The sequence below is a fragment of the Salvelinus alpinus genome, chromosome 6, assembly GCF_045679555.1.
Source record: "Salvelinus alpinus chromosome 6, SLU_Salpinus.1, whole genome shotgun sequence".
NCBI lineage: Eukaryota > Metazoa > Chordata > Actinopteri > Salmoniformes > Salmonidae > Salvelinus > Salvelinus alpinus.
The window spans coordinates 17,685,779-17,710,083 of NC_092091.1; the positions used below are offsets into that span (position 1 = coordinate 17,685,779).

At 47.0% G+C, this 24,305-nt stretch overlaps 1 protein-coding gene across 2 annotated transcripts in view; it reads right to left on the reverse strand.

Annotated features, from left to right (window-relative positions):
* The window catches only part of LOC139578272 (protein Wnt-7b), a 62,615-nt gene that overhangs the window by 14,121 nt on the left and 24,189 nt on the right, over positions 1 to 24,305 (reverse strand). For both annotated transcript variants that reach the window (XM_071405670.1, XM_071405669.1), the window contains exon 3: positions 1,631 to 1,902. In XM_071405670.1, coding sequence (XP_071261771.1) covers positions 1,631 to 1,902 — 272 coding nt within the window. The remainder of the gene's footprint in view (positions 1 to 1,630; positions 1,903 to 24,305) is intronic.

Consider the following 24,305-nt stretch of genomic DNA (forward strand, 5'->3'; position numbering starts at 1 on the left):
ATAGTCATCGTTTCTGTCAGACACTTCCACAATGTACACAATGTACACAGAGTTATGGATTAATAAATGCTGCCTGATTCTTACATTGACACTGTATGTGTTTTGAAATCCCTCATTAGCAGATATTCGATTGAAAGCGTGGGGAGAAGGTACATAGAGTACTTGAGGGTCAACCGACAATCTCGTTACAGATGATGATTCAGAACGAGGATTTCCCAAAATATATGGTGGTATAAACCACAATGAATGTCTGTGTGAAACCGAATTACTGAATGGTTGAAAACATTTACTTTACACTGTGTCCATCAAAACCTTGTCTGCTACCAATTAGTCAGATATGACCAGATTTGTCAAACTCACTGGATCCCAGTATACAGAGAGACTAAATCATTCCATGGGTTTGTCTGTATTTATTTGGGATTCACAGAACTGGAGCCTACAGTGTTTGTGTCGGAATGTTCTAGATGCAGAGCGATCTTTGTAGTGGTAGAGTAGTAGTCTCGGGCCAGCATCAATCAAACCACAAACACTGTGAAGAAAATCACATTATTCCTGTGCTGTGAAAATGCATCCTTTCAAACAAAAAAATGTGTTTAGCTGAGTTTCCCCATTGTCTCGTTAATCAACAGATTGCACTTAAAAATGTACTGATCCCTCACAACGCCCTGTTTCCCCAGCGTGTGTTTGATTGAATCCCATCCTCTGTACCAAACCTCTGCCAGGCTTAACTCAGACTCAGACAGGTCATCTGACTACGATCCCCTCATATCAGTCTGCCTGCGTTAACTCCGGCATTGTCGCTGTGCTTTCAGAAACTGAATGGGCGCAGTGAAATGGCAGTGCTGTGTTTTTGGTACGGCTGAAAGACCAGCAATAATATCCTGTTCCTGACTTTACACTTCATAATTCCATGAAAGGGATGGATGGAGGGCCATGGCAGAACTCCATCTGGCAGCCGGCTGCCGTCCGCGCTCCGCTTTCCCAGCGAACACACGATTAAACCCTGGACTTATTCATTAGATCCATTTGTCACCAGAACGCCAGAGAAGCCCAGGCAGGCATGCTCTCTCTTACTCTCTCTTGCTCTCTCACTCTTTCTCTCACTTTCTTGCTCTCGCTGTCTCTCTGTTATGATTCATGTTGTTCTTTGTTCTGGGATGACTAATAACAAACAAACATAACCCAGGACCACACCACCACCACCACCACCACCACCACAGGAGAAGTGTGCCAGATCTCCAAGAGAAAAACACCCCACGTTATAGTAGGAAAAAACCCTGTAATTGAGCTAAAGCAAAACAGGCTGCTGAGAGGCTAACTGTCAATCAGCACGACCCCCATTTAGGGGTTGCCGCCACCACTCTGTAGGTTCCATTCTTTATCTGGGCTGGGGTGTTTACACATGGATGCGCGTGCACACACACAAACCACAAATACACGAATGAACGAGCGTGCGCACACACAAATACACACACACACACACACACACACACACACACACACACACACACACACACACACACACACACACACACACACACACACACACACACACACACACACACACACACACATAGACACATACCGATCTAAAAAGATAAAGATGTATTTCTTCTATGTGGTTGTTTACCTTTCTCCCTGCCTCATTGTTGTGGAGGTTCATCAGCCGGCGCGTGGTCTTCTTGATCTCGCGGGCATCCACGAACCTCCTGGAGAACTCAACGCCGTACTTGATGTCTGCCGAACAGCCTCCCCACTTCCAGCCCTCTTCCTGGTTATAGTAACCCTGCTTCTCCCGGTCACAGCCACACTGGCTCAGGTTTCCCTGGCTACACGCCGCCGTGATGGCATGGGCTACACCGGCGGCCGTGATGGCGTACGTGAACGCAGCTTCCCGGCTACCTGAGAAGAGGTAGAGAGGTTAGGGACGTTAAATAATTGTAGAATTACAGCGATGACAATAGAACGTCATAGAAGCTTGTTTACTATGACCTTGTTGCTTTATTTTGACTTGATGATCTCTAGATAAGGAAATCAGGCACAATCGTCCAGGCAAGACCTCCCCGGCATCCCTCCCTCCTACCTCCGGTCCCTCCTGCACATTGGTAAGAAGGTGGTCACAGCATCAGACCACAAGTCCTCAAGGACAGCCTCCAAGTGTGCAGTGCTGTGATTCCAGGCCGAGTGGGGAGAGGAGAGTACTGTAGCTAGGTGCTGTCCACAGTGCTGAATTCCTCTCCTCGAGCACCTTGTACTGTATGCCCACATTACTACAGCTGTGATTTGCAGGTCTGTCTGGCTGTCTGGTGCAGTTACTTCCCTTCTCCCTCTCTCTCTCTGGGAGCCTGGTGTTCTCTCTCTCTACAGTACACTTGCAGTGGTTAGGACTTCAGCATTACTGGTATAGGCCATGTATGCATGCACAAGTTCAGACAGAGGACAATCAACAGACAAAAGTGATGCCGGTATGACATAGTATTTGCTCCAATGAGAGGAACTGTTCAAGACTGTTAATACAAATGCTTTTTTCTACAATCCCTTTTCAAATATGCATCCCCCAGACAGTGCTGTCCAATTGTCAGAAGGGAGTGCTCAGTTTTTAAAAGACTGCTGTGCTCCAAAAGGGGCCGTGGTCACAGTGAGTTACCCAGGTGTCCTCTGAGTAGTCCTTCATGTGGGAGAAAGGGTGTGGGCCTCGGAGAGAGAAAAAGGGGCTCTGGGCCCCAGAGAGAATAGAGGGGCTCTGGGCCTCAGAGAGAGAGAGAGTAGAGGGGCTCTGGGCCTCAGGGAGAGAGAGAGTAGAGGAGCTCTGGGCCTCAGAGAGAGAAAGTAGAGGTGCTCTGGGCCTCAGGGAGAGAGAGAGTAGAGGGGCTCTGGGCCTCAAAGAGAGAGGGTAGAGGGGCTCTGGGCTTCAGAGAGAGAAAGTAGAGGTGCTCTGGGCCTCAGAGAGAGAGGGTAGATCGGCTCTGGGCCTCAGAGAGAGAGGGTAGAGGTGCTCTGGGCCTCAGAGAGAGAGAGAGGGTAGAGGGGCTCTGGGCCTCAGAGAGAGAGGGTAGATCGGCTCTGGGCCTCAGAGAGAAAGGGTAGAGGGGCTCTGGGCCTCAGGGAGAGAGAGAGAGTAGAGGGGCTCTGGGCCTCAAAGAGAGAGGGTAGAGGGGCTCTGGGCCTCAGGGAGAAAGGGTAGATCGGCTCTGGGCCACAGAGAGAAAGGGTAGATGGTGGAAGGAGAACAAATGCTACTAGTGACAAACCAGTGGGTTTATTGGGCCTTAATGGGGGATATATATTTATTTTTTTACATGGATGTTTCTGTTTCTTTACGTAACATACTTTGCGTGTAACATCACTCTGTAGAATTCATGGTTGTGTTTTCTTCTTACTCAAATATGTGTTCCATATCATGTAAACAATATTAATCAAGTATTTCAGATATCCAGGAGATTTTATGATCATCAGACCGACATGTACTTTCTGCTGTCTGGTCCATAAGGCAGAGCAGGCCTACTGTACCAGGCTACCAGCATGAGGAAAGGGAAAATGATATTGACCACTGCATATTGCAATACAGCCAAATTACAGAAAAAAAACATGACAAATGTAACGATCGTTGTTGGAAGGATGGTCGGACCAAGATGCAGCGTGGGGTAGGTTAATCATTTTTATTTATGATAACCGGCACAAAACAAGAAAGAGTAACAAACGTAACGTACAGATTTGTAGGGCTAAAAAGCAACAATACAAAATCAAGATCCCACACACAACCGGTGGAAAAAAGGCTGCCTAAACATGATCCTCAATCAGAGACAACGATAGACAGTTGCCTCTGATTGGGAACCATACCAGGCCAACATAGAAATACAAAAACTAGAGTACCCAACCTAGTCACACCCTGACCTAACCAAAATAGAGAATAAAAAGGCTCTCTAAGGTCAGGGCATGACAGTACCCACCCCCAAAGGTGGGGACTCCGGCCGCAAAACCTGACTCTATGGGCGAGGGTCCGGGTGGGCATCTAGCCTCGGTGGCGGCTCCGGTTTGGTACGTAGACCCCGCTCCGCTCGCGGATCCTTCCGCTTCCGTGGAACCGGACCGTGGATTGTTGCCGGAGGAACCGGACCGTAGATCGTTGCCGGAGGAACCGGACCGTAGATCGTTGCCGGGGACTCCGGCCCGTGGATCGTCGCCGGGGAATCCGGAACGTGAATCGTCGCCGGAGGAACCAGACCGTGGATCGTCGCCGGAGGCTCCGGGCCGTGGATCATCACCGGAGGCTCCGGGCCGTGGATCATCACCGGAGGCTCCGGGCCGTGGATCATCACCGGAGGCTTCGGGCCATGGATCATCACCGGAGGCTTCGGGCCATGGATCATCACTGGAGGCTTCGGGCCATGGATCATCACTGGAGGCTTCGGGCCATGGATCATCACTGGAGGCTTCGGGCCATGGATCATCACTGGAGATACGTAGACCCCGCTCCGCTCGCGGATCCTTCCGCTTCCGTGGAACCGGACCGTGGATTGTTGCCGGAGGAACCGGACCGTAGATCGTTGCCGGAGGAACCGGACCGTAGATCGTTGCCGGGGACTCCGGCCCGTGGATCGTCGCCGGGGAATCCGGAACGTGAATCGTCGCCGGAGGAACCAGACCGTGGATCGTCGCCGGAGGCTCCGGGCCGTGGATCATCACCGGAGGCTCCGGGCCGTGGATCATCACCGGAGGCTCCGGGCCGTGGATCATCACTGGAGGCTTCGGGCCATGGATCATCACTGGAGGCTTCGGGCCATGGATCATCACTGGAGGCTTCGGGCCATGGATCATCACTGGAGGCTTCGGGCCATGGATCATCACTGGAGGCTTCGGGCCATGGATCATCACTGGAGGCTTCGGTCCATGGATCATCACAAGAGGCTCCGGGCCATTGATCATCACTGGAGGCTTCGGGCCCTGGATCATCACTGGAGGTCTAGAGCGTAGAGCTGGCACAACGCGTCCTGGACAAATGACCACCTTCGCATGGCAAGTGCGGGGAGCTGGCACAGTGACGCACTGGGCTGTGAAGGCGCACTGGAGACACAGTGCGTAGAGCCAGCACAGGATGTACTGGACCATGGAGGTGCACTGGAGGTCTGGAGCGTAGAGCTGGCACAACGCGTCCTGGACAAATGACCACCTTTGCACGGCAAGTGCAGGGAGCTGGCACAGGACGAACTGGGCTGTGAAGGCGCACTGGGGACACAGTTCATAGAGCCGGCGCAGGATGTACTGGACCCTGGAGGCGTACTGGAGACCAGGAGCGCTGAGCCGGCACAACCCGTCCTGGACAGATACCCACTTTAGCACGACAAGTGCGAGGAGCTGGCACAGAACGCACCGAGCTGTGGAGGCGCACTGGAGACACGGTGCGTAGAACCGGAAAACATGGCACCTGAACGGTGACCAACTCCACACGGTGAGTACAGGGAGTTGGTTCTGGTTCCCACCTTGGCTCTGCCAACCACCCCGTGTTCACCCCCCCAATTTTTTTTTGAGGCTGCCTCTCGGCTTCCGTTGTGGCTGCCAACACAGGTATCGTCGTTGTTGCTCACTCGCTGCCTCCGTCTGCTCCCATGGAAGGCGATCCTTTCCGGCCAAGATTGCCTCCCGCGTCCAGGTACCCTTCCCGTCCAATATATCCTCCCACGTCCAGGATGTCTGCTCCTCCTGGGCACGCTGCTTGGTCCTGGGGTGGTGGGATCTTCTGTCATGTTCGTTCAGAGATGGATTGGACCAAGGTGCAGCGTGGTAGGCGTACATCATACATTTATTAAATGAACACCAAAATCAAGAAAGAATAAACGACACGTAAAGTTTTGTAGCGCTAACACAGAAACTAACCAAAAACAAGAAAGAATAAACGACACGTAAAGTTTTGTAGCGCTAACACAGCAACTAACCAAAAACAAGATCCCACAAACTAAAGGTGGAAAAAAGGCTGCCTAAGTATGATCCCCAATCAGAGACAACGATAGATAGCTGCCTCTGATTGGGAACCATACCCGGCCAACAAAGAAATAGAAAAACTAGAATGCCCACCCAAATCACACCCCGACCTAACCAAATAGAGAAATAAAAAGGCTCTCTAAGGTCAGGGCGTGACAACAAATCTCAAATGTGAAAAGTTATACGTTATTTGGCTAAGCAAATAAATATTTAACAATTTAGAAACTTGCTAGATGCAGAATCACTGCTTATTTTACCTTATTTTACAGCCCCAAACACCGTGGTCACATCCAGTGGAGGCTGAGGGCTAAGGCTGCTAGTCTGTGCTGCTGGAGATAAGCCCGGCCATGACTGCTGCTAATGCCCTGCCTGCCTGCCCACTGCCTGCTGTATGTACTGTATGGGGACTGACTCACAAACACCAGCCTTGCCAGTTACCAACAGAGCTGTGCCCTGCCAGCTTGTGGTCACTCTCAGCCACCTTCATCTCACACACACAGACACACACACAAACACACAGAATCACATACAGACACATGCACACAGACACACACAGACACACACACACACACAATGAACACACACACACGGCGGGGTAGTGTAATGGTAAAAACAGAATGGAGTATGAAGTTTCCAGGGTAAGAAGGGAGGTTCCCTGTGTCATAGATGCATGCTTGTTTCTGGGCCCATTCAGCCTGCACTAACACTTCTCATGGGGGAAATGGTATTGGTTGACACCCTCTGTTGGGTCTGGAACTATCAACTAACGCTAAAGGCGTCAACATGCTTCAGTTTGGCTGAAAAACAAACGAGTGTGCTCGCATACTCCCTTAAAGGACATTCACTTGAAAACATTTCCTTTAATTTGACCTTTATTTTAGCAGGGAGTCACCATTGAGACCAGTGTCTCTTTTTCAAGGATCCCTGCATATACAATATTCATAGAACTAAATAATCTAATACAATATAAAACAAGTCAAATACAGACAAGCATAAATACACAAAAGACAATCAACTAAAACAGACACATTGTTCATTATAACATTCTTCTTTCCACTCTCTATACAGCACCAGGGACACTAAGGCATCTCTCTAAACATCCCCAGGGACACTAAGGTATCTCTCTAAACAGCCCCAGGGACACTAAGGTATCTCTCTAAACAGCCCCAGGGACACTAAGGTATCTCTCTAAACAGCCCCAGGGACACTAAGGTATCTCTCTAAACAGCCCCAGGGACACTAAGGCATCTCTCTAAACATCCCCAGGGACACTAAGGCATCTCTCTAAACAGCCCCAGGGACACTAAGGTATCTCTCTAAACAGCCCCAGGGACACTAAGGCATCTCTCTAAACAGCCCCAGGGACACTAAGGCATCTCTCTAAACAGCCCCAGGGACACTAAGGCATCTCTCTAAACAGCCCCAGGGACACTAAGGCATCTCTCTAAACAGCACCAGGGACACTAAGGTATCTCTCTAAACAGCCCCAGGGACACTAAGGTATCTCTCTAAACAGCCCCAGGGACACTAAGGCATCTCTCTAAACAGCCCCAGGGACACTAAGGCATCTCTCTAAACAGCACCAGGGACACTAAGGCATCTCTCTAAACAGCCCCAGGGACACTAAGGCATCTCTCTAAACAGCCCCAGGGACACTAAGGCATCTCTCTAAACAGCCCCAGGGACACTAAGGCATCTCTCTAAACAGCACCAGGGACACTAAGGCATCTCTCTAAACAGCACCAGGGACACTAAGGCATCTCTCTAAACAGCCCCAGGGACACTAAGGTATCTCTCTAAACAGCCCCAGGGACACTAAGGCATCTCTCTAAACAGCCCCAGGGACACTAAGGTATCTCTCTAAACAGCCCCAGGGACACTAAGGTATCTCTCTAAACAGCCCCAGGGACACTAAGGCATCTCTCTAAACAGCACCAGGGACACTAAGGCATCTCTCTAAACAGCCCCAGGGACACTAAGGTATCTCTCTAAACAGCCCCAGGGACACTAAGGCATCTCTCTAAACATCCCCAGGGACACTAAGGCATCTCTCTAAACAGCCCCAGGGACACTAAGGCATCTCTCTAAACAGCCCCAGGGACACTAAGGTATCTCTCTAAACAGCCCCAGGGACACTAAGGCATCTCTCTAAACATCCCCAGGGACACTAAGGCATCTCTCTAAACAGCCCCAGGGACACTAAGGCATCTCTCTAAACAGCCCCAGGGACACTAAGGCATCTCTCTAAACAGCCCCAGGGACACTAAGGCATCTCTCTAAACAGCCCCAGGGACACTAAGGCATCTCTCTAAACAGCCCCAGGGACACTAAGGTATCTCTCTAAACAGCCCCAGGGACACTAAGGCATCTCTCTAAACAGCCCCAGGGACACTAAGGTATCTCTCTAAACAGCCCCAGGGACACTAAGGTATCTCTCTAAACAGCCCCAGGGACACTAAGGCATCTCTCTAAACAGCCCCAGGGACACTAAGGCATCTCTCTAAACAGCACCAGGGACACTAAGGTATCTCTCTAAACAGCCCCAGGGACACTAAGGCATCTCTCTAAACAGCCCCAGGGACACTAAGGTATCTCTCTAAACAGCCCCAGGGACACTAAGGCATCTCTCTAAACAGCACCAGGGACACTAAGGCATCTCTCTAAACATCCCCAGGGACACTAAGGCATCTCTCTAAACAGCACCAGGGACACTAAGGTATCTCTCTAAACAGCCCCAGGGACACTAAGGCATCTCTCTAAACAGCCCCAGGGACACTAAGGTATCTCTCTAAACAGCCCCAGGGACACTAAGGCATCTCTCTAAACAGCACCAGGGACACTAAGGCATCTCTCTAAACATCCCCAGGGACACTAAGGCATCTCTCTAAACAGCCCCAGGGACACTAAGGTATCTCTCTAAACAGCCCCAGGGACACTAAGGCATCTCTCTAAACAGCCCCAGGGACACTAAGGTATCTCTCTAAACAGCCCCAGGGACACTAAGGTATCTCTCTAAACAGCCCCAGGGACACTAAGGCATCTCTCTAAACAGCCCCAGGGACACTAAGGCATCTCTCTAAACAGCACCAGGGACACTAAGGCATCTCTCTAAACAGCACCAGGGACACTAAGGCATCTCTCTAAACAGCCCCAGGGACACTAAGGCATCTCTCTAAACAGCCCCAGGGACACTAAGGCATCTCTCTAAACAGCCCCAGGGACACTAAGGTATCTCTCTAAACAGCCCCAGGGACACTAAGGCATCTCTCTAAACAGCACCAGGGACACTAAGGCATCTCTCTAAACAGCCCCAGGGACACTAAGGCATCTCTCTAAACAGCCCCAGGGACACTAAGACCTCTATGTGTACTGCTTTTTGGACACCAAAGGAGTCTCCAGAGTTAACCAACCCTGTGAACGTACTTTTAAATCTTAATAGTGAAGTTAAGTAAGTCAGAAGCTTGTGGAACAGGGCTTTGTGAACAAAAAGAGCGTAATGATGTGATCTACATGACTTCAAAGAGGTTCAGTCAACCTTTTGGTAAAGAATACAGTGATGAGTAATAAAACTGTCTCCTGTGATAAAACGATGACAAACGGCATCCAGGAGTTTAAGAGTAGAGGCAGCTGCACTTTAATAAATAGTATCACCATAAGCAAGAACTGATAGAAAGTTTGACTGCACAATCTGCTTCCTGCTGACTAGAGAGAGAAAATATCTGTTTTTGTAAAAGGCCACTTTAAATCTTAGTTTCTTAACAAGCTCATTCGTATGTTTTTTAAACTATAAACCATTGTTAATCCAAATACCAAGGTATTTGAATGACAGACTAGTACAATTATAGAAACATCCGACGAGTGAAGACCTAATCCATCTGAGACAATCTTACGAGAACTTGAAAACAACATGTATTTAGTTTTTCCTGTATTAAGCACTAGTTTTAATCAGGGCTTTCTGCACTGCTGCAAAATTGGACTGTAGCCTTGTCACAGCCAGGTCAGCAGTTGGAGCAATTGCATACATTGTAGTATCATTGACCAAGCATGTATATACATAGTGAAAAGACCAGGTCCTTGAATCAACCCCTGCCGAACACCTACATGTACTTCACGAAATTCGGACTTCACCCCATCAACCACGATGGCCTGAGTTCTGTCACTTAGATCAGTGGTTCCCAAACTTGACTACCAGTCTGAATTAATTGGTTGGGGCAGAGAGGAGGAAGTGCAACCCTTTAGAGATTAGACAGTTTTCCAGATTTTAGCTGAGTTTCCCTTGCAATCATAAAGAGTGGTTACATAATAATCACATTTAGCCTTTTTGGTCAGTCTTACACATTGACTCCTCAGTTGCCTAAAAGAAAAAAGCGGCTGTAGTACTGTTTGTCCATTTTGAGACGCCGTAGCCAGTATACAATATATTATTTTTTTTCTTGGGTCACTATATCTATTTTGCCAATTGGATTGATCCCCTCTTCCACACGGAACCCCACTAATCTACCGACGGAAACGCACGAGGTGTCTAAAAAATAGACCTCCATCCTATGCTATCTTGCTACCGATAGCCATCTACCCGGCCAGCTGTCTGGATCGCCGTGACCCCAACCAACCTCTACTCACTGGACCCTTATTGATCACTCGATTAAGCATGCCTCTCCTTAATGTAAATATGCCTTGTCTATTGCTGTTCTGGTTAGTGTTTACTGGCTTATTTCACTGTAAAGCCTCTAGCCCTGCTCACTATACCATATCCAACCTTTCAGTTCCACCACCCACATATGCGATGACATCACCTGGTTTCAATGATGTTTCTAGAGACAATATCTCTCTCATCATCACTCAATACCTAGGTTTACCTCCACTGTATTCACATCCTACCATACCTTTGTCTGTACATTATTCCTTGAAGCTATTTTATCGCCCCCAGAAACGTCCTTTTACTCTCTGTTCTAGACGTTCTAGACGACCAATTCTCATAGCTTTTAGCCGTACCCTTATCCTACTCCTCCTCTGTTCCTCTGGTGATGTAGAGGTGAATCCAGGCCCTGCAGTACCTAGCTCCACTCTTATTCCTCAGGCGCTCTCTTTTGATGACTTCTGTAACCGTAATAGCCTTGGTTTCATGCATGTTAACATTAGAAGCCTCCTCCCTAAGTTTGTTTTGTTCACTGCTTTAGCACACTCTGCCAACCCGGATGTTTTAGCCGTGTCTGAATCCTGGCTTAGAAAGACCACCAAAAATTCTGACATTTTCATCCCCAACTACAAGATTTTCAGACAAGATAGAACGGCCAAAGGGGGCGGTGTTGCAATCTACTGCAAAGATTGCCTGCAGAGTTCTGTTTTACTATCCAGGTCTGTTCCCAAACAATTTGAACTTCTACTTTTAAAAATCCACCTCTCTAAAAACAAGTCTCTCACCGTTGTCGCCTGTTATAGACCACCCTCTGCCCCCAGCTGTGCTCTGGACACCATATGTGAACTGATTGTCCCCCATCTATCTTCAGAGCTCGTGCTGCTAGGCGACCTAAATTGGAACATGCTTAACACCCCAGCCATCCTACAATCTAAGCTTGATGCCCTCAATCTCACACAAATTATCAATGAACCTACCAGGTACCACCCCAATTCCGTAAACACTGGTACCCTCATAGATATCATCCTAACCAACTTGCCCTCCAAATACACCTCTGCTGTTTTCAACCAAGATCTCAGCGATCACTGCCTCATTGCCTGCATCCGTAATGGGTCAGCGGTCAAACGACCTCCACTCATCACTGTCAAACGCTCCCTGAAACACTTCAGCGAGCAGGCCTTTCTAATCGACCTGGCCGAGGTATCCTGGAAGGATATTGATCTCATCCCGTCAGTAGAGGATGCCTGGATATTTTTTTTAAATGCCTTCCTCACCATCTTGAATAAGCATGCCCCATTCAAGAAATTTAGAACCAGGAACAGATATAGCCCTTGGTTCTCTCCTGACCTGACTGCCCTTAACCAACAGAAAAACATCCTATGGCGTTCTGCATTAGCATCGAACTGCCCCCGTGATATGCAACTTTTCAGGAAAGCTAGAAACCAATATACACAGGCAGTTAGAAAAGCCAAGGCTAGCTTTTTCAAGCAGAAATTTGCTTCCTGCAACACAAATTCAAAAAAGTTCTGGGACACTGTAAAGTCCATGGAGAATAAGAACACCTCCTCCCAGCTTCCAACTGCACTGAAGATAGGAAACACTGTCACCACCGACAAATCCACTATAATTGAGAATTTCAATAAGCATTTTTCTACGGCTGGCCATGCTTTCCACCTGGCTACCCCTACCCCGGTCAACAGCACTGCCCTCCCCTCTGCTACTCGCCCAAGCCTTCCCCATTTCTCTTTCTCCCAAATACAGTCAGCTGATGTTCTGAAAGAGCTGCAAAATCTGGACCCTTACAAATCAGCCGGGCTAGATAATCTGGACCCTTTCTTTCTAAAACTATCTGCTGAAATTGTTGCCACCCCTATTACTAGCCTTTTCAACCTCTCTTTCGTGTCGTCTGAGATTCCCAAAGATTGGAAAGCAGCTGCGGTTATCCCCCTCTTCAAAGGGGGGGACACTCTTGACCCTAACAGCTACAGACCTATATCTATCCTACCTTGCCTTTCTAAGGTCTTCGAAAGCCAAGTCAACAAACAGATTACAAACCATTTCGAATCCCACCATACCTTCTCCGCTATGCAATCTGGTTTCAGAGCTGGTCATGGGTGCACCTCAGCCACGCTCAAGGTCATAAACGATATCTTAACCGCCATCGATAGGAAACAGTACTGTGCAGCCGTATTCATTGACCTGGCCAAGGCTTTTGACTCTGTCAATCACCACATCCTCATCGGCAGACTCGACAGCCTTGGTTTCTCTAATGATTGCCTCGCCTGGTTCACCAACTACTTCTCTGATCGAGTTCAGTGTGTCAAATCGGAGGGGCTGTTGTCTGGGCCTCTGGCAGTCTCTATGGGGGTGCCACAGGGTTCAATTCTTGGAGCGACTCTCTTCTCTGTATACATCAATGATGTCGCTCTTGCTGCTGGTGATTCTCTGATCCACCTCTACGCAGACGACACTATTCTGTATACTTCTGGCCCTTCTTTTGACACTGTGTGTCAACAACCCTCCAGGCGAGCTTCAATGCCGTACAACTCTCCTTCCGTGGCCTCCAATTGCTCTTAAATACAAGTAAAACTAAATGCATGCTCTTCAACCGATCGCTGCCTGCACCTGCCCGCCTGTCCAACATCACTACGCTGGACGGCTCTGACTTAGAATATGTGGACAACTACAAATACCTAGGTGTCTGGTTAGACTGTAAACTCTCCTTCCAGACTCACATCAAACATCTCCAATCCAAAGTTAAATCTAGAATTGGCTTCCTATTCCGCAACAAAGCATCCTTCACTCATGCTGCCAAACATACCCTTGTAAAACTGACCATCCTACCAATCCTCGACTTCGGTGATGTCATTTACAAAATAGCCTCCAAAACCCTACTCAATAAATTGGATGCAGTCTATCACAGTGCCATCCGTTTTGTCACCAAAGCCCCATATACTACCCACCACTGCGACCTGTACACTCTCGTTGGCTGGCCCTCGCTTCATACTCGTCGCCAAACCCACTGGCTCCAGGTCATCTACAAGACCCTGCTAGGTAAAGTCCCCCCTTATCTCAGCTCGCTGGTCACCATAGCAGCACCTACCTGTAGCACGCGCTCCAGCAGGTATATCTCTCTGGTCACCCCCAAAACCAATTCTTCCTTTGGCCGCCTCTCCTTCCAGTTCTCTGCTGCCAATGACTGGAACGAACTACAAAAATCTCTGAAACTGGAAACACTTATCTCCCTCACTAGCTTTAAGCACCAGCTGTCAGAGCAGCTCATAGATTACTGCACCTGTACATAGCCCATCTATAATTTAGCCCAAACAACTACCTCTTTACCTACTGTATTTATTTATTTTGCTCCTTTGCACCCCATTATTTCTCTCTCTACTTTACACTTTCTTCCACTGCAAACCAACCATTCCAGTGTTTTTTTTTTTTACTTGCTATATTGTATTTACTTCGCCACCATGGCCTTTTTTATATTTTTATTTATTTATATATATATTTTGTTTGCCTTCACCTCCCTTATCTCACCTCACTTGCTCACATTGTATATAGACTTATTTTTCACTGTATTATTGACTGTATGTTTGTTTTACTCCATGTGTAACTATGTGTTGTTGTATGTGTCGAACTGCTTTGCTTTATCTTGGCCAGGTCGCAATTGTAAATGAGAACTTGTTCTCAATTTGCCTACCTGGTTAAATAATGGTGAAATAAAAATAAAATAAATAAAATACACATCCTCAAAATAGTATAACTCAAGAAATCTGTCATTTATTTTGACGTTTTTGCCGAGGGGACCTTAGTCGCACAATTTTGCTTCTAACTAGGATGTTTGATGCAGTATTTTTATTTAACCTTTATTTAACTAGGCAAGTCAGTTAAGAACAAATTCTTATTTACAATGACGGCCTACCCGGACGACACTGGGCCAATTGTGCGCCGCCCAATGGGACTCCCAATCACGGCCGGATGTGATGCAGCCTGAATGACAACAGGCACTTCATTGAAGAATCTCTACTGTTGACCAATCACCAATGAGGTAGACTTCAGCTACTGACTTCGGCTTGCCTCATGAAAAAATGTTGTGCGCCCAAACAGCCCAAAAAAACCTTGTTGTAGTCCAAACAGCCCAAAAAAACCTTGTTGTAGTCCAAACAGCCCAAAAAAACCTTGTTGTAGTCCAAACAGCCCAAAAAAACCTTGTTGTAGTCCAAACAGCCCAAAAAAACCTTGTTGTAGTCCAAATTGAACAAAAACATCACAAAATGTCATCATAATACTTGCAAGATCTGTTCCAAACTGTTTTGACTGTGAGGCATGTGGATGCCTTAAGAGGGCTGAACCTAGAACTGAGAGAAAATGGTAGGAGAGCAGCACCCTCATTGTTAAATAAAGGTGAAATAAAGTTTCAATAAAACATTTATATAAAAATATTCTCCTGCAGTGATCCTAAGCGCAACTGGGAATCTGCATTATCCATTAGACAATGATATCAACTGGGAATCTGCATTATCCACTAGAAAATTATATCAACTGGAAATCTGCATTATCCATTAGACAATGATATCAACTGGGAACCTGCATTATCCATTAGACAATGATATCAACTGGGAATCTGCATTATCCATTAGACAATGATATCGACTGGGAACCTGCATTATCCATTAGACAATGATATCAACTGGGAACCTGCATTATCCATTAGATAATGATGTAAACATTTACCACTGCTGGACAACTTTCGTTGTGTCATGTTTTGACTTTGACTGCTTTAAGTGTCTCAAAACGCCATTTGAGTGTTCTACAATGTGATTTGAGTGTTCTACAATGTGATTTGAGTGTTCTACAATGTGATTTCTAAAATCTGTATTTTCTATTGTCAGCTCTTGTATTTTTATTAGCACATTTTCTTAATTGTTTACTCTGCTTTGTTGGAAAGGCCTCTTAAGTAAGCATGTCACGGTAAAGTCTACACCTGTTGTATTCGGCGCACGTGACAAATAACATTTGATTTAATTTGTATAATTGTGGAGTGACACTTTAATACACGTTTCTAACTCTAACTCTACAACTGGTTTACGTTCTCATGAATCTGACTGATTTACGACTGACCCAAGACCCAACCCGAGGGTTTTAAAGGTTGTGATTTATGCTGTGTGAGTGTGTGAGTGAGGGAGGGAGTGAGTGAGTGAGGGAGGGAGTTGCTTGATGTTTGGACTAGCAAGCAGTGAGAAGCTTTAATACTGCTTCCATGAAGGACTGTGAGATTTCTGATGCTCCATTTCTGTGTTTGAGCCTCTGCGTCTCAGTGAAAGGTTTGATGGAGTAGTTTCATCATTGACCCGTGAGGTGGTTGATTGTGTATTGAGAAGACAGATGTTTCATGCTGTGTTGGGCATGATGATCCAGTACATCTACATCTACTCTATGATTGGGAGTTGTGTACTGTATGCCCATGCCCTTGGGGAGCTCCTACTTGTTGAACAGGCATGTGGTTTACGAAAGAGAAAAAGGCGAAAGAGGCACCAGGCCCCAGAGTCCTGACAGGATTCCAGGAGGAACCACCCTGGGGTAGCCTTGTAGGCTGCCAGTGGAAAATTGGACTGACCAGAAAAACCTCAATGAACTTGGAATGGTCTGGGGAGAAGAATAGAGAAATATTAAACCATCTGTCTAATGGAGTTTAGTGGCAAGTGTCTGTGACAGTGTCCAATATGGACAGAAGGAGAAGGAAGGAAGGCTCAAGCTCTTCCCTGAGAGCAGTTATCAGTCAACATCCTGTGGCCATACAGGATCGCTCACTACACACTGTACAGAGGAATACCCCCTGTATGGAGGAATACACCCTGTATGGAGGAATACACCCTGTATGGAGGAATACACCCTGTATGGAGGAATACACCCTGTATGGAGGAATACACCCTGTATGGAGGAATACACACTGTATGGAGGAATACACACTGTACGGAGGAATACACACTGTACGGAGGAATACACCCTGTATGGAGGAATACACCCTGTATGGAGGAATACACACTGTACGGAGGAATACACCCTGTATGGAGGAATACACCCTGTACGGAGGAATACACACTGTATGGAGGAATACACCCTGTATGGAGGAATACACCCTGTACGGAGGAATACACCCTGTATGGAGGAATACACCCTGTATGGAGGAATACACCCTGTATGGAGGAATACACCCTGTACGGAGGAATACACACTGTACGGAGGAATACACACTGTACGGAGGAATACCCCCTGTACGGAGGAATACCCCCTGTATGGAGGAATACACCCTGTATGGAGGAATACACCCTGTATGGAGGAATACACCCTGTACGGAGGAATACACACTGTATGGAGGAATACACCCTGTATGGAGGAATACCCCCTGTATGGAGGAATACACCCTGTATGGAGGAATACACACTGTATGGAGGAATACACCCTGTATGGAGGAATACACCCTGTACGGAGGAATACACACTGTATGGAGGAATACACCCTGTATGGAGGAATACACACTGTATGGAGGAATACACCCTGTATGGAGGAATACAGCCTGTACGGAGGAATACACACTGTATGGAGGAATACACCCTGTATGGAGGAATACACACTGTATGGAGGAATACACCCTGTATGGAGGAATACACCCTGTATGGAGGAATACACACTGTACAGAGGAATACACACTGTACAGAGGAATACACACTGTACGGAGGAATACACCCTGTATGGAGGAATACACCCTGTATGGAGGAATACACACTGTACAGAGGAATACACACTGTACAGAGGAATACACACTGTACGGAGGAATACACCCTGTATGGAGGAATACACACTGTACGGAGGAATACACACTGTACGGAGGAATACACACTGTACCGAGGAATACACACTGTTGGGAGGAATACACCCTGTATGGAGGAATACACCCTGTATGGAGGAATACACCCTGTACGGAGGAATATACACTGTACAGAGGAATACACACTGTACGGAGGAATACACACTGTACGGAGGAATACACACTGTACGGAGGAATACCCCCTGTATGGAGGAATACACCCTGTATGGAGGAATACACCCTGTACGGAGGAATACACACTGTACGGAGGAATACACACTGTACGGAGGAATACACACTGTACGGAGGAATACACCCTGTATGGAGGAATACACCCTGTACGGAGGAATACACCCTGTACGGAGGAATACACACTGTACAGAGGAATACACACTGTACGGAGGAATACACCCTGTACGGAGGAATACCCCCTGTACGGAGGAATACACACTGTACGGAGGAATACACACTGTACAGAGGAATACACACTGTACAGAGGAATACACAGTGCACGGAGGAATACACACTGTACGGAGGAATACACACTGTACGGAGGAATACACCCTGTATGGAGGAATATACCCTGTAGGAGGAATATACCCTGTACGGAGGAATATACCCTGTACGGAACAATACACCCTGTATGGAGGAATACACACTGTACGGAGGAATACACCCTGTATGGAGGAATATACCCTGTACGGAGGAATATACCCTGTACGGAAGAATACACCCTGTATGGAGGAATACACACTGTATGGAGGAATACACACTGTATGGAGGAATACACCTTGTACAGAGGAATACACACTGTACGTAGGAATACACACTGCACGGAGGAATACACCTTGTACAGAGGAATACACACTGTACAGAGGAATACACCCTGTACGTAGGAATACACACTGTACAGAGGAATACACCCTGTACGGAGGAATACACCCTGTACGGAGGAATACACACTGCACGGAGGAATACACCCTGTATGGAGGAATACACACTGCACGGAGGAATACACACTGTACGGAGGAATACACACTGTACAGAGGAATAGACACTGCGCGGAGGAATACACCTTGTACGGAGGAATACACACTGCACGGAGGAATACACCCTGTACGGAGGAATACACACTGTACGGAGAAATACACACTGCACGGAGGAATACACCCTGTACGGAGGAATACACCCTGTATGGAGGAATATACCCTGTACGGAGGAATATACCCTGTACGGAGGAATACACCCTGTAACGAGGAATACACCCTGTACGGAGGAATACACACTGTACGGAGGAATACACACTGTACAGAGGAATACACACTGTACAGAGGAATACACCCTGTAACGAGGAATACACCCTGTACGGAGGAATACACACTGTACGGAGGAATACACCCTGTACGGAGCAATACACCCTGTATGGAGGAATACACCCTGTACGGAGCAATACACCCTGTATGGAGGAATACACCCTGTATGAAGAGAGTGTGTGTGAGAGTCTGGCCTTCGCATCAGCTGACCACTGCCTGGTCTACGCGCGTCCTTCATATCTTGCCGTCCCAAATGGACCCAAACATTTCTGGATGTGGTGGCTTTTACGACAATCTGTGTTTAAAGCGGAGGCGAGCGCACCACTAAACAAATTTACATGACACAGCAAAGGAGATTTACAACCTGAGAGAGTACAGGCAGTGCTAGGCTACACTAGCAACACTCTCCTTATGACCTCTCTGGGCTCAGCGTCCCCGCCAAGCCAGGCCTATGTTGATGCTGACCAGGGAGGAAAAGAGGGCACAAAAGGACACAGAAAGGACACATTGGGGAGAGTCACCATAGAAACGACAGCCGGTTCATACGTACTGAGGTTACAGCCAGCCCCTGGCCTGTCTTTTTGGTGAGCTCCTGGCCTTGACACTGGACTGCCTGGGAGTGGAAACACTACAACTAACCATTCCTTTGCTCTGGACTGCCTGGAAGTGGTAGTGAGTGGAAACACTACAACTAACCATGCCTCTGGACTGGTAGTGTGATGTCTCTGTAGATCCTGTGTTTGGAGCTGTGTAGGTGATGGGGGACAGAGGATCAGAGGATCAGAAGGAGAGCTGTCCCAGTAAGTCACAGAGCACATTGATGACTTAATCACTGCTCTGGGGTGGAGCGCCAGGAGAGGGGGAGAGGATGGGGAGCTGGGGAGAGGAGGGGGAGAGGGGGGGAGCTGGGGAGAGGAGGAGAAGCTGGGTAGAGGGGGAGAGGAGGAGAAGCTGGGGAGAGGAGAGCGGGGAAAGGAAAGAGAGCTGGGTAGGGGGGAGCGGGGAAGAGGGGGAACGGGGAAGAGGGGGAGAGGAGGGGGAGCTGGGGAGAGGGAAGCGATCCCGGACGGAATCAGGGTGGGAACCCAGGAAAAGCAGAGGCAGAACACACACACACACACACTGAGCCCAGCAGGGCAGACCAGTGGCCTCTACACACAAGCCCAGCGTCTGTAAAATAGAGGGGGACAGCCTTGGCTTCTGGAGAGGAAAGACTTTTAAAGACCCTGTCTCTGACATGCACTCAGAGAAGAGGAGGAGGTGGAGGAGGATAGAGAGAGGAGGAGAGAAAGAAGAGGAGAGAGGGAGGAGGGAGGAGGAGGAGATAGGGAAGAGGAGAGAGGAGGTGGAGGAGATAGGGAAGAGGAGAGAGGAGGTGGAGGAGGAGAAAGGGAGGATGAGAGAGGAGGTGGAGGAGGAGAAAGGGAGGATGAGAGAGGAGGAGGAGGAGAGAGGGAGGAGAAGGAGAGAGAGGAGGATAGAGGGAGAAGAAGAAGAGAGGAGGGAGGGAAGAGATGGTGAAGAAGGAGAGAGGAGGAGTGTGTTGCTTATAACATGGACGCATTACAGTTATAGAACAGTTATATCGTTGTAGTCATCCATTAAAGGTACACTATGCAGAAATTTCTCCCCCATTTCCTGGTTGCAATTTTTTAAATAGTTCACCTAATTTCAGTTTATGTGACAAAACAGGCAAGTATAGTGTAGAGAATAATTTTACCATCTAAATCTCGCTGAAATATATTTTCCAAAACCAAAAATATTGTATTTTCAGCTGTTTGAAGCTGGTGTACACACCTGAAAGTAAAAGACACAAAACCGAAACTTAAGAACAGGAAGCATAGAAATAGCGCATATAGAACTTCTTAGACTTTAATTTCAATGAGAATAACAGACCTATAACTCACATTTCTATGTGAATTTCGATGAATCGCCCAAAAAGTTACATATTGCAGCTTTAGGCACAGAGAGCCCATAACGTACAGCACAGATGTAATCATTAATTTAGAACTTAGAAAAAAGTGGCACCTGCTGGTAGTCACGAGGTGCTGCAGTTGAACAGTATGGTTCAGGATTCTTTAAAGGAAAACCCCTGCTTTGTATACCAACCACTCCGCCCCCCCACCTCCCCGACTAATATACTCTGTACTACTGTTTTCCGTTCCGCTTTATGTACAGTTGCTATGAACCTATGCTCAGAGAAAATTATAGACAAAGTTGTGGTCCGTGAGGTTTGCAGCTAGAGGAATTAACGCAGCCATGTTCCTTTACAAGAAAATAATATTTTTTTACCAGAACTACATACTGGATGCACTCACATTGTAACACACTCGGGCAGTCGGAAAAAGAACGAGTCTTAACCTCTGGTCCATAGAGTGATGATGAGAGAACGAGTTAAGTTGTAATTAGAACTGAAAAACAATATGGGGTCATTTGGGTTCAATGGTTTTAAATGCTGGGAAGCCAACCAATCTGCCTCCAAGACATGGACATAAGACTTACAGTTTGAACACTGTTCATGTGCCTTGCCTACACTTCTCCCATCTGTCTTCCCCCAGGTGAGGATAAAGATTTCGACACAATGATGACACTGTCAAAAAATGAGCCAGAATCCATCAAACTCCTTTAATGGAAAATCCTATAATGAGTCAGTACAGTTCAAGACCTCATCTAACTGTGCAACTTAGAAAGAAGTTCATTTGAGGTCATTGTTAGAATGATTGTTTGTGACATCTTGTTTATTGACATCTTGTTTGATATCGAACAGTAGTACGCTGCCTAGATATCCAACGTACTGGTTGAACTGTAACTCAACCACTCATTCAAGTCTCAGAGGATATTTGATCGTCCCAACATTAACAATATGCAAAGCCTTCCATTTTCATATCGTCACCTCAATAAGGGGTTAAAGCCTCTTTAACATTTCCTCATCCAAACCTCTCTGTATCTATCTTTCAACTCTCTTTAATGGCCAATAGTACTGTGATTGTTGGCACATGTAAATGTGCTCTGCCGCCCTGCGGTAGTGAACACAGTTAGTGCTGGGATTGTGTGGAACAAAGCACGCTTTGAGATTACAGTTGATCCTCTCACATCCTGTTCCCCCGCGTCTAGCGGCCAGGCGGACATAGACGGACACAGATCCCAGCGGACGATAACGCACGTGGGTTATCGACCCACCCCGGCCCATGGCATCAGGCCCCCAGGGGGCAAAGGGGTGGGGCAGGCCGGAAAACCCAGCCCCTGTCAGCAGACAATATAATCTGTAGTGGAGGGGAGGGAGGGAGGGAGGGAGGGAGGGAGGGAGGGAGGGAGGGAGGGAGGGAGGGAGGGAGGGAGGGAGGGAGGGAGGGAGGGGAACCCCATGCTTTTAGAGAGCAAGGGGTAGGTGGAGAGACAGAGAGATATTCACTTTTGGGAGCGCAATGTTTACTGTAAATGTTTAATTGTTTATTTCACTTTTGTTTATTATCTATTAAACATATGTTTCCCATGCCAATAAAGCCCTTAAATTGAGAGAGAGAGAGAGAGAGAGAGAGAGAGAGAGAGAGAGAGAGAGAGAGAGAGAGAGAGAGAGAGAGAGAGAGAGAGAGAGAGAGAGAGAGAGAGAGAGAGAGAGAGAGAGAGAGAGAGAGTACCAGTCAAAAGTTCTACTATGTTGTACATTGTAGAATAATAGGGAAGACAGCTAATCCAAGTTTATTATTTTAAAAGGCTAATTGATCATTAGAAAACCCTTTTGCAATTATATTAGCATAGCTGAAAACTGTTGTTCTTATTAAAGAGGCATGAAAAATGGCCTTCTTTAGAGTATCTGGAGCATCAGCATTTTTTGTGGGTTCGATTACAGGCTCAAAATGGCCAGAAGCAAAGAACTTTCTTCTGAAACTCGTCAGTCTATACTTGTTCTGAGAAATGAAAGCTATTCCAAATGCTGATGCTCCAGATACTCTAAAGAAGGCCATTTTTCATGCCTCTTTAATAAGAACAACAGTTTTCAGCTATGCTAATATAATTGCAAAAGGGTTTTCTAATGATCAATCAAGCTAACACGACGTGATATTGGAAAACAGGAGTGATGGTTGCTGATAATGGGCCTCTGTACGCCTATGTAGATATTCCATTAAAAAACTGCCGTTTCCAGCTGCAATAGTCATTTACAAAGTCTACACTGTACTTCTGATCAATTTGATGTTATTTTAATGGAGAAAAAAATTGATTTTCTTTCAAAAACAAAGACATTTCTAAGTGACCCCAAACTTTTGAATGGTATTGTATATGAGGGGAAAAAATATAATAAACATTTCCCTCGTCAATTTACACACAATACTCCATAATGACAATATGTTTTTAGAAATGTTTGCAAATTTATTAAAAATAAAAACAGAAATACCTTATTTACATAAGTATTCAGGCCCTTTGATATGAGACTCGAAATTGAGCTCAGGTGCATCCTGTTTCCATTGATCATCCTTGAGATGTTTCTACAACTTGATTAGAGTAAATTTAATTGATTGGGCATGACTTGGAAAGGCACACACCTGTCTATTTAAGGTCCCACAGTTGACAGTGCATGTCAGAGAAAAAAACAAGCCATGAGGTCAAAAGAATTGTCCGCAGAGCTCCGAGACAGTATTGTGTCGAGGCACAGATCTGGGGAAGGGTACCAAAAAATGTCTGCAGCATTGAAGGTCCCCAAAAACACAGTGGCCTCCATCATAAATGGAAGAAGTAAGAAATCACCAAGACTCTTCCTAGAGCTGGCCGCCCGGCTAAACTGAGCTCCTAGAGCTGGCCGCCCGGCTAAACTGAGAAATCGGGAGAGAAGGGCCTTGGTCAGGGAGGTGACCAAAACCCGATGGTCACTCTGACAGAGCTCCAGAGTTCCTCAGTGGAGATGGGAGAACTTTCCAGAAGGACAACCATCTCTGCATCTCTCCACCAATCAGCCATTTTCTGGTAGAGTGGCCAGACGGAAGCCACTCCTCTGTAAAAGGCAAATGATAGCACGCTTGGCACATGCCAAAAAGCATCTAAAGACTCTCAGACCATGAGAAACAAGATTCTCTGGTCTGATGAAACCCAGATTGAACTATTTGGCCTGAATGCCAAGTGTCATGTCTGGAGGAAACCTGGCACCATCCCTACAGTGAAGCATGGTGGTAGCAGCATCATGCTGTGTGGATGTTCTTCAGCGGCAGGGACTGGGATACTAGTCAGTATCGAAGGAAAGATGAACGGAGCAAAGTACAGAGAGATCCTTGATGAAAACCTGCTCCCGAGCACTCAGGACTTTAGACTGTGGTGAATGTTCACCTTCCAACAGGACAACGACACTAAGCACACAGCCAAGACAATGCAGGATTGGCTTCGGGACAAGTCTCTGAATGTCCTTGAGTGGCCCAGGCAGACTTGGACACGATCGAACATCTCTGGGGAGAACTGAAAATAGCTGTGCAGTGACGCTCCCCATCAAACCTGACATAGCTTGAGAGGATCTGCAGAG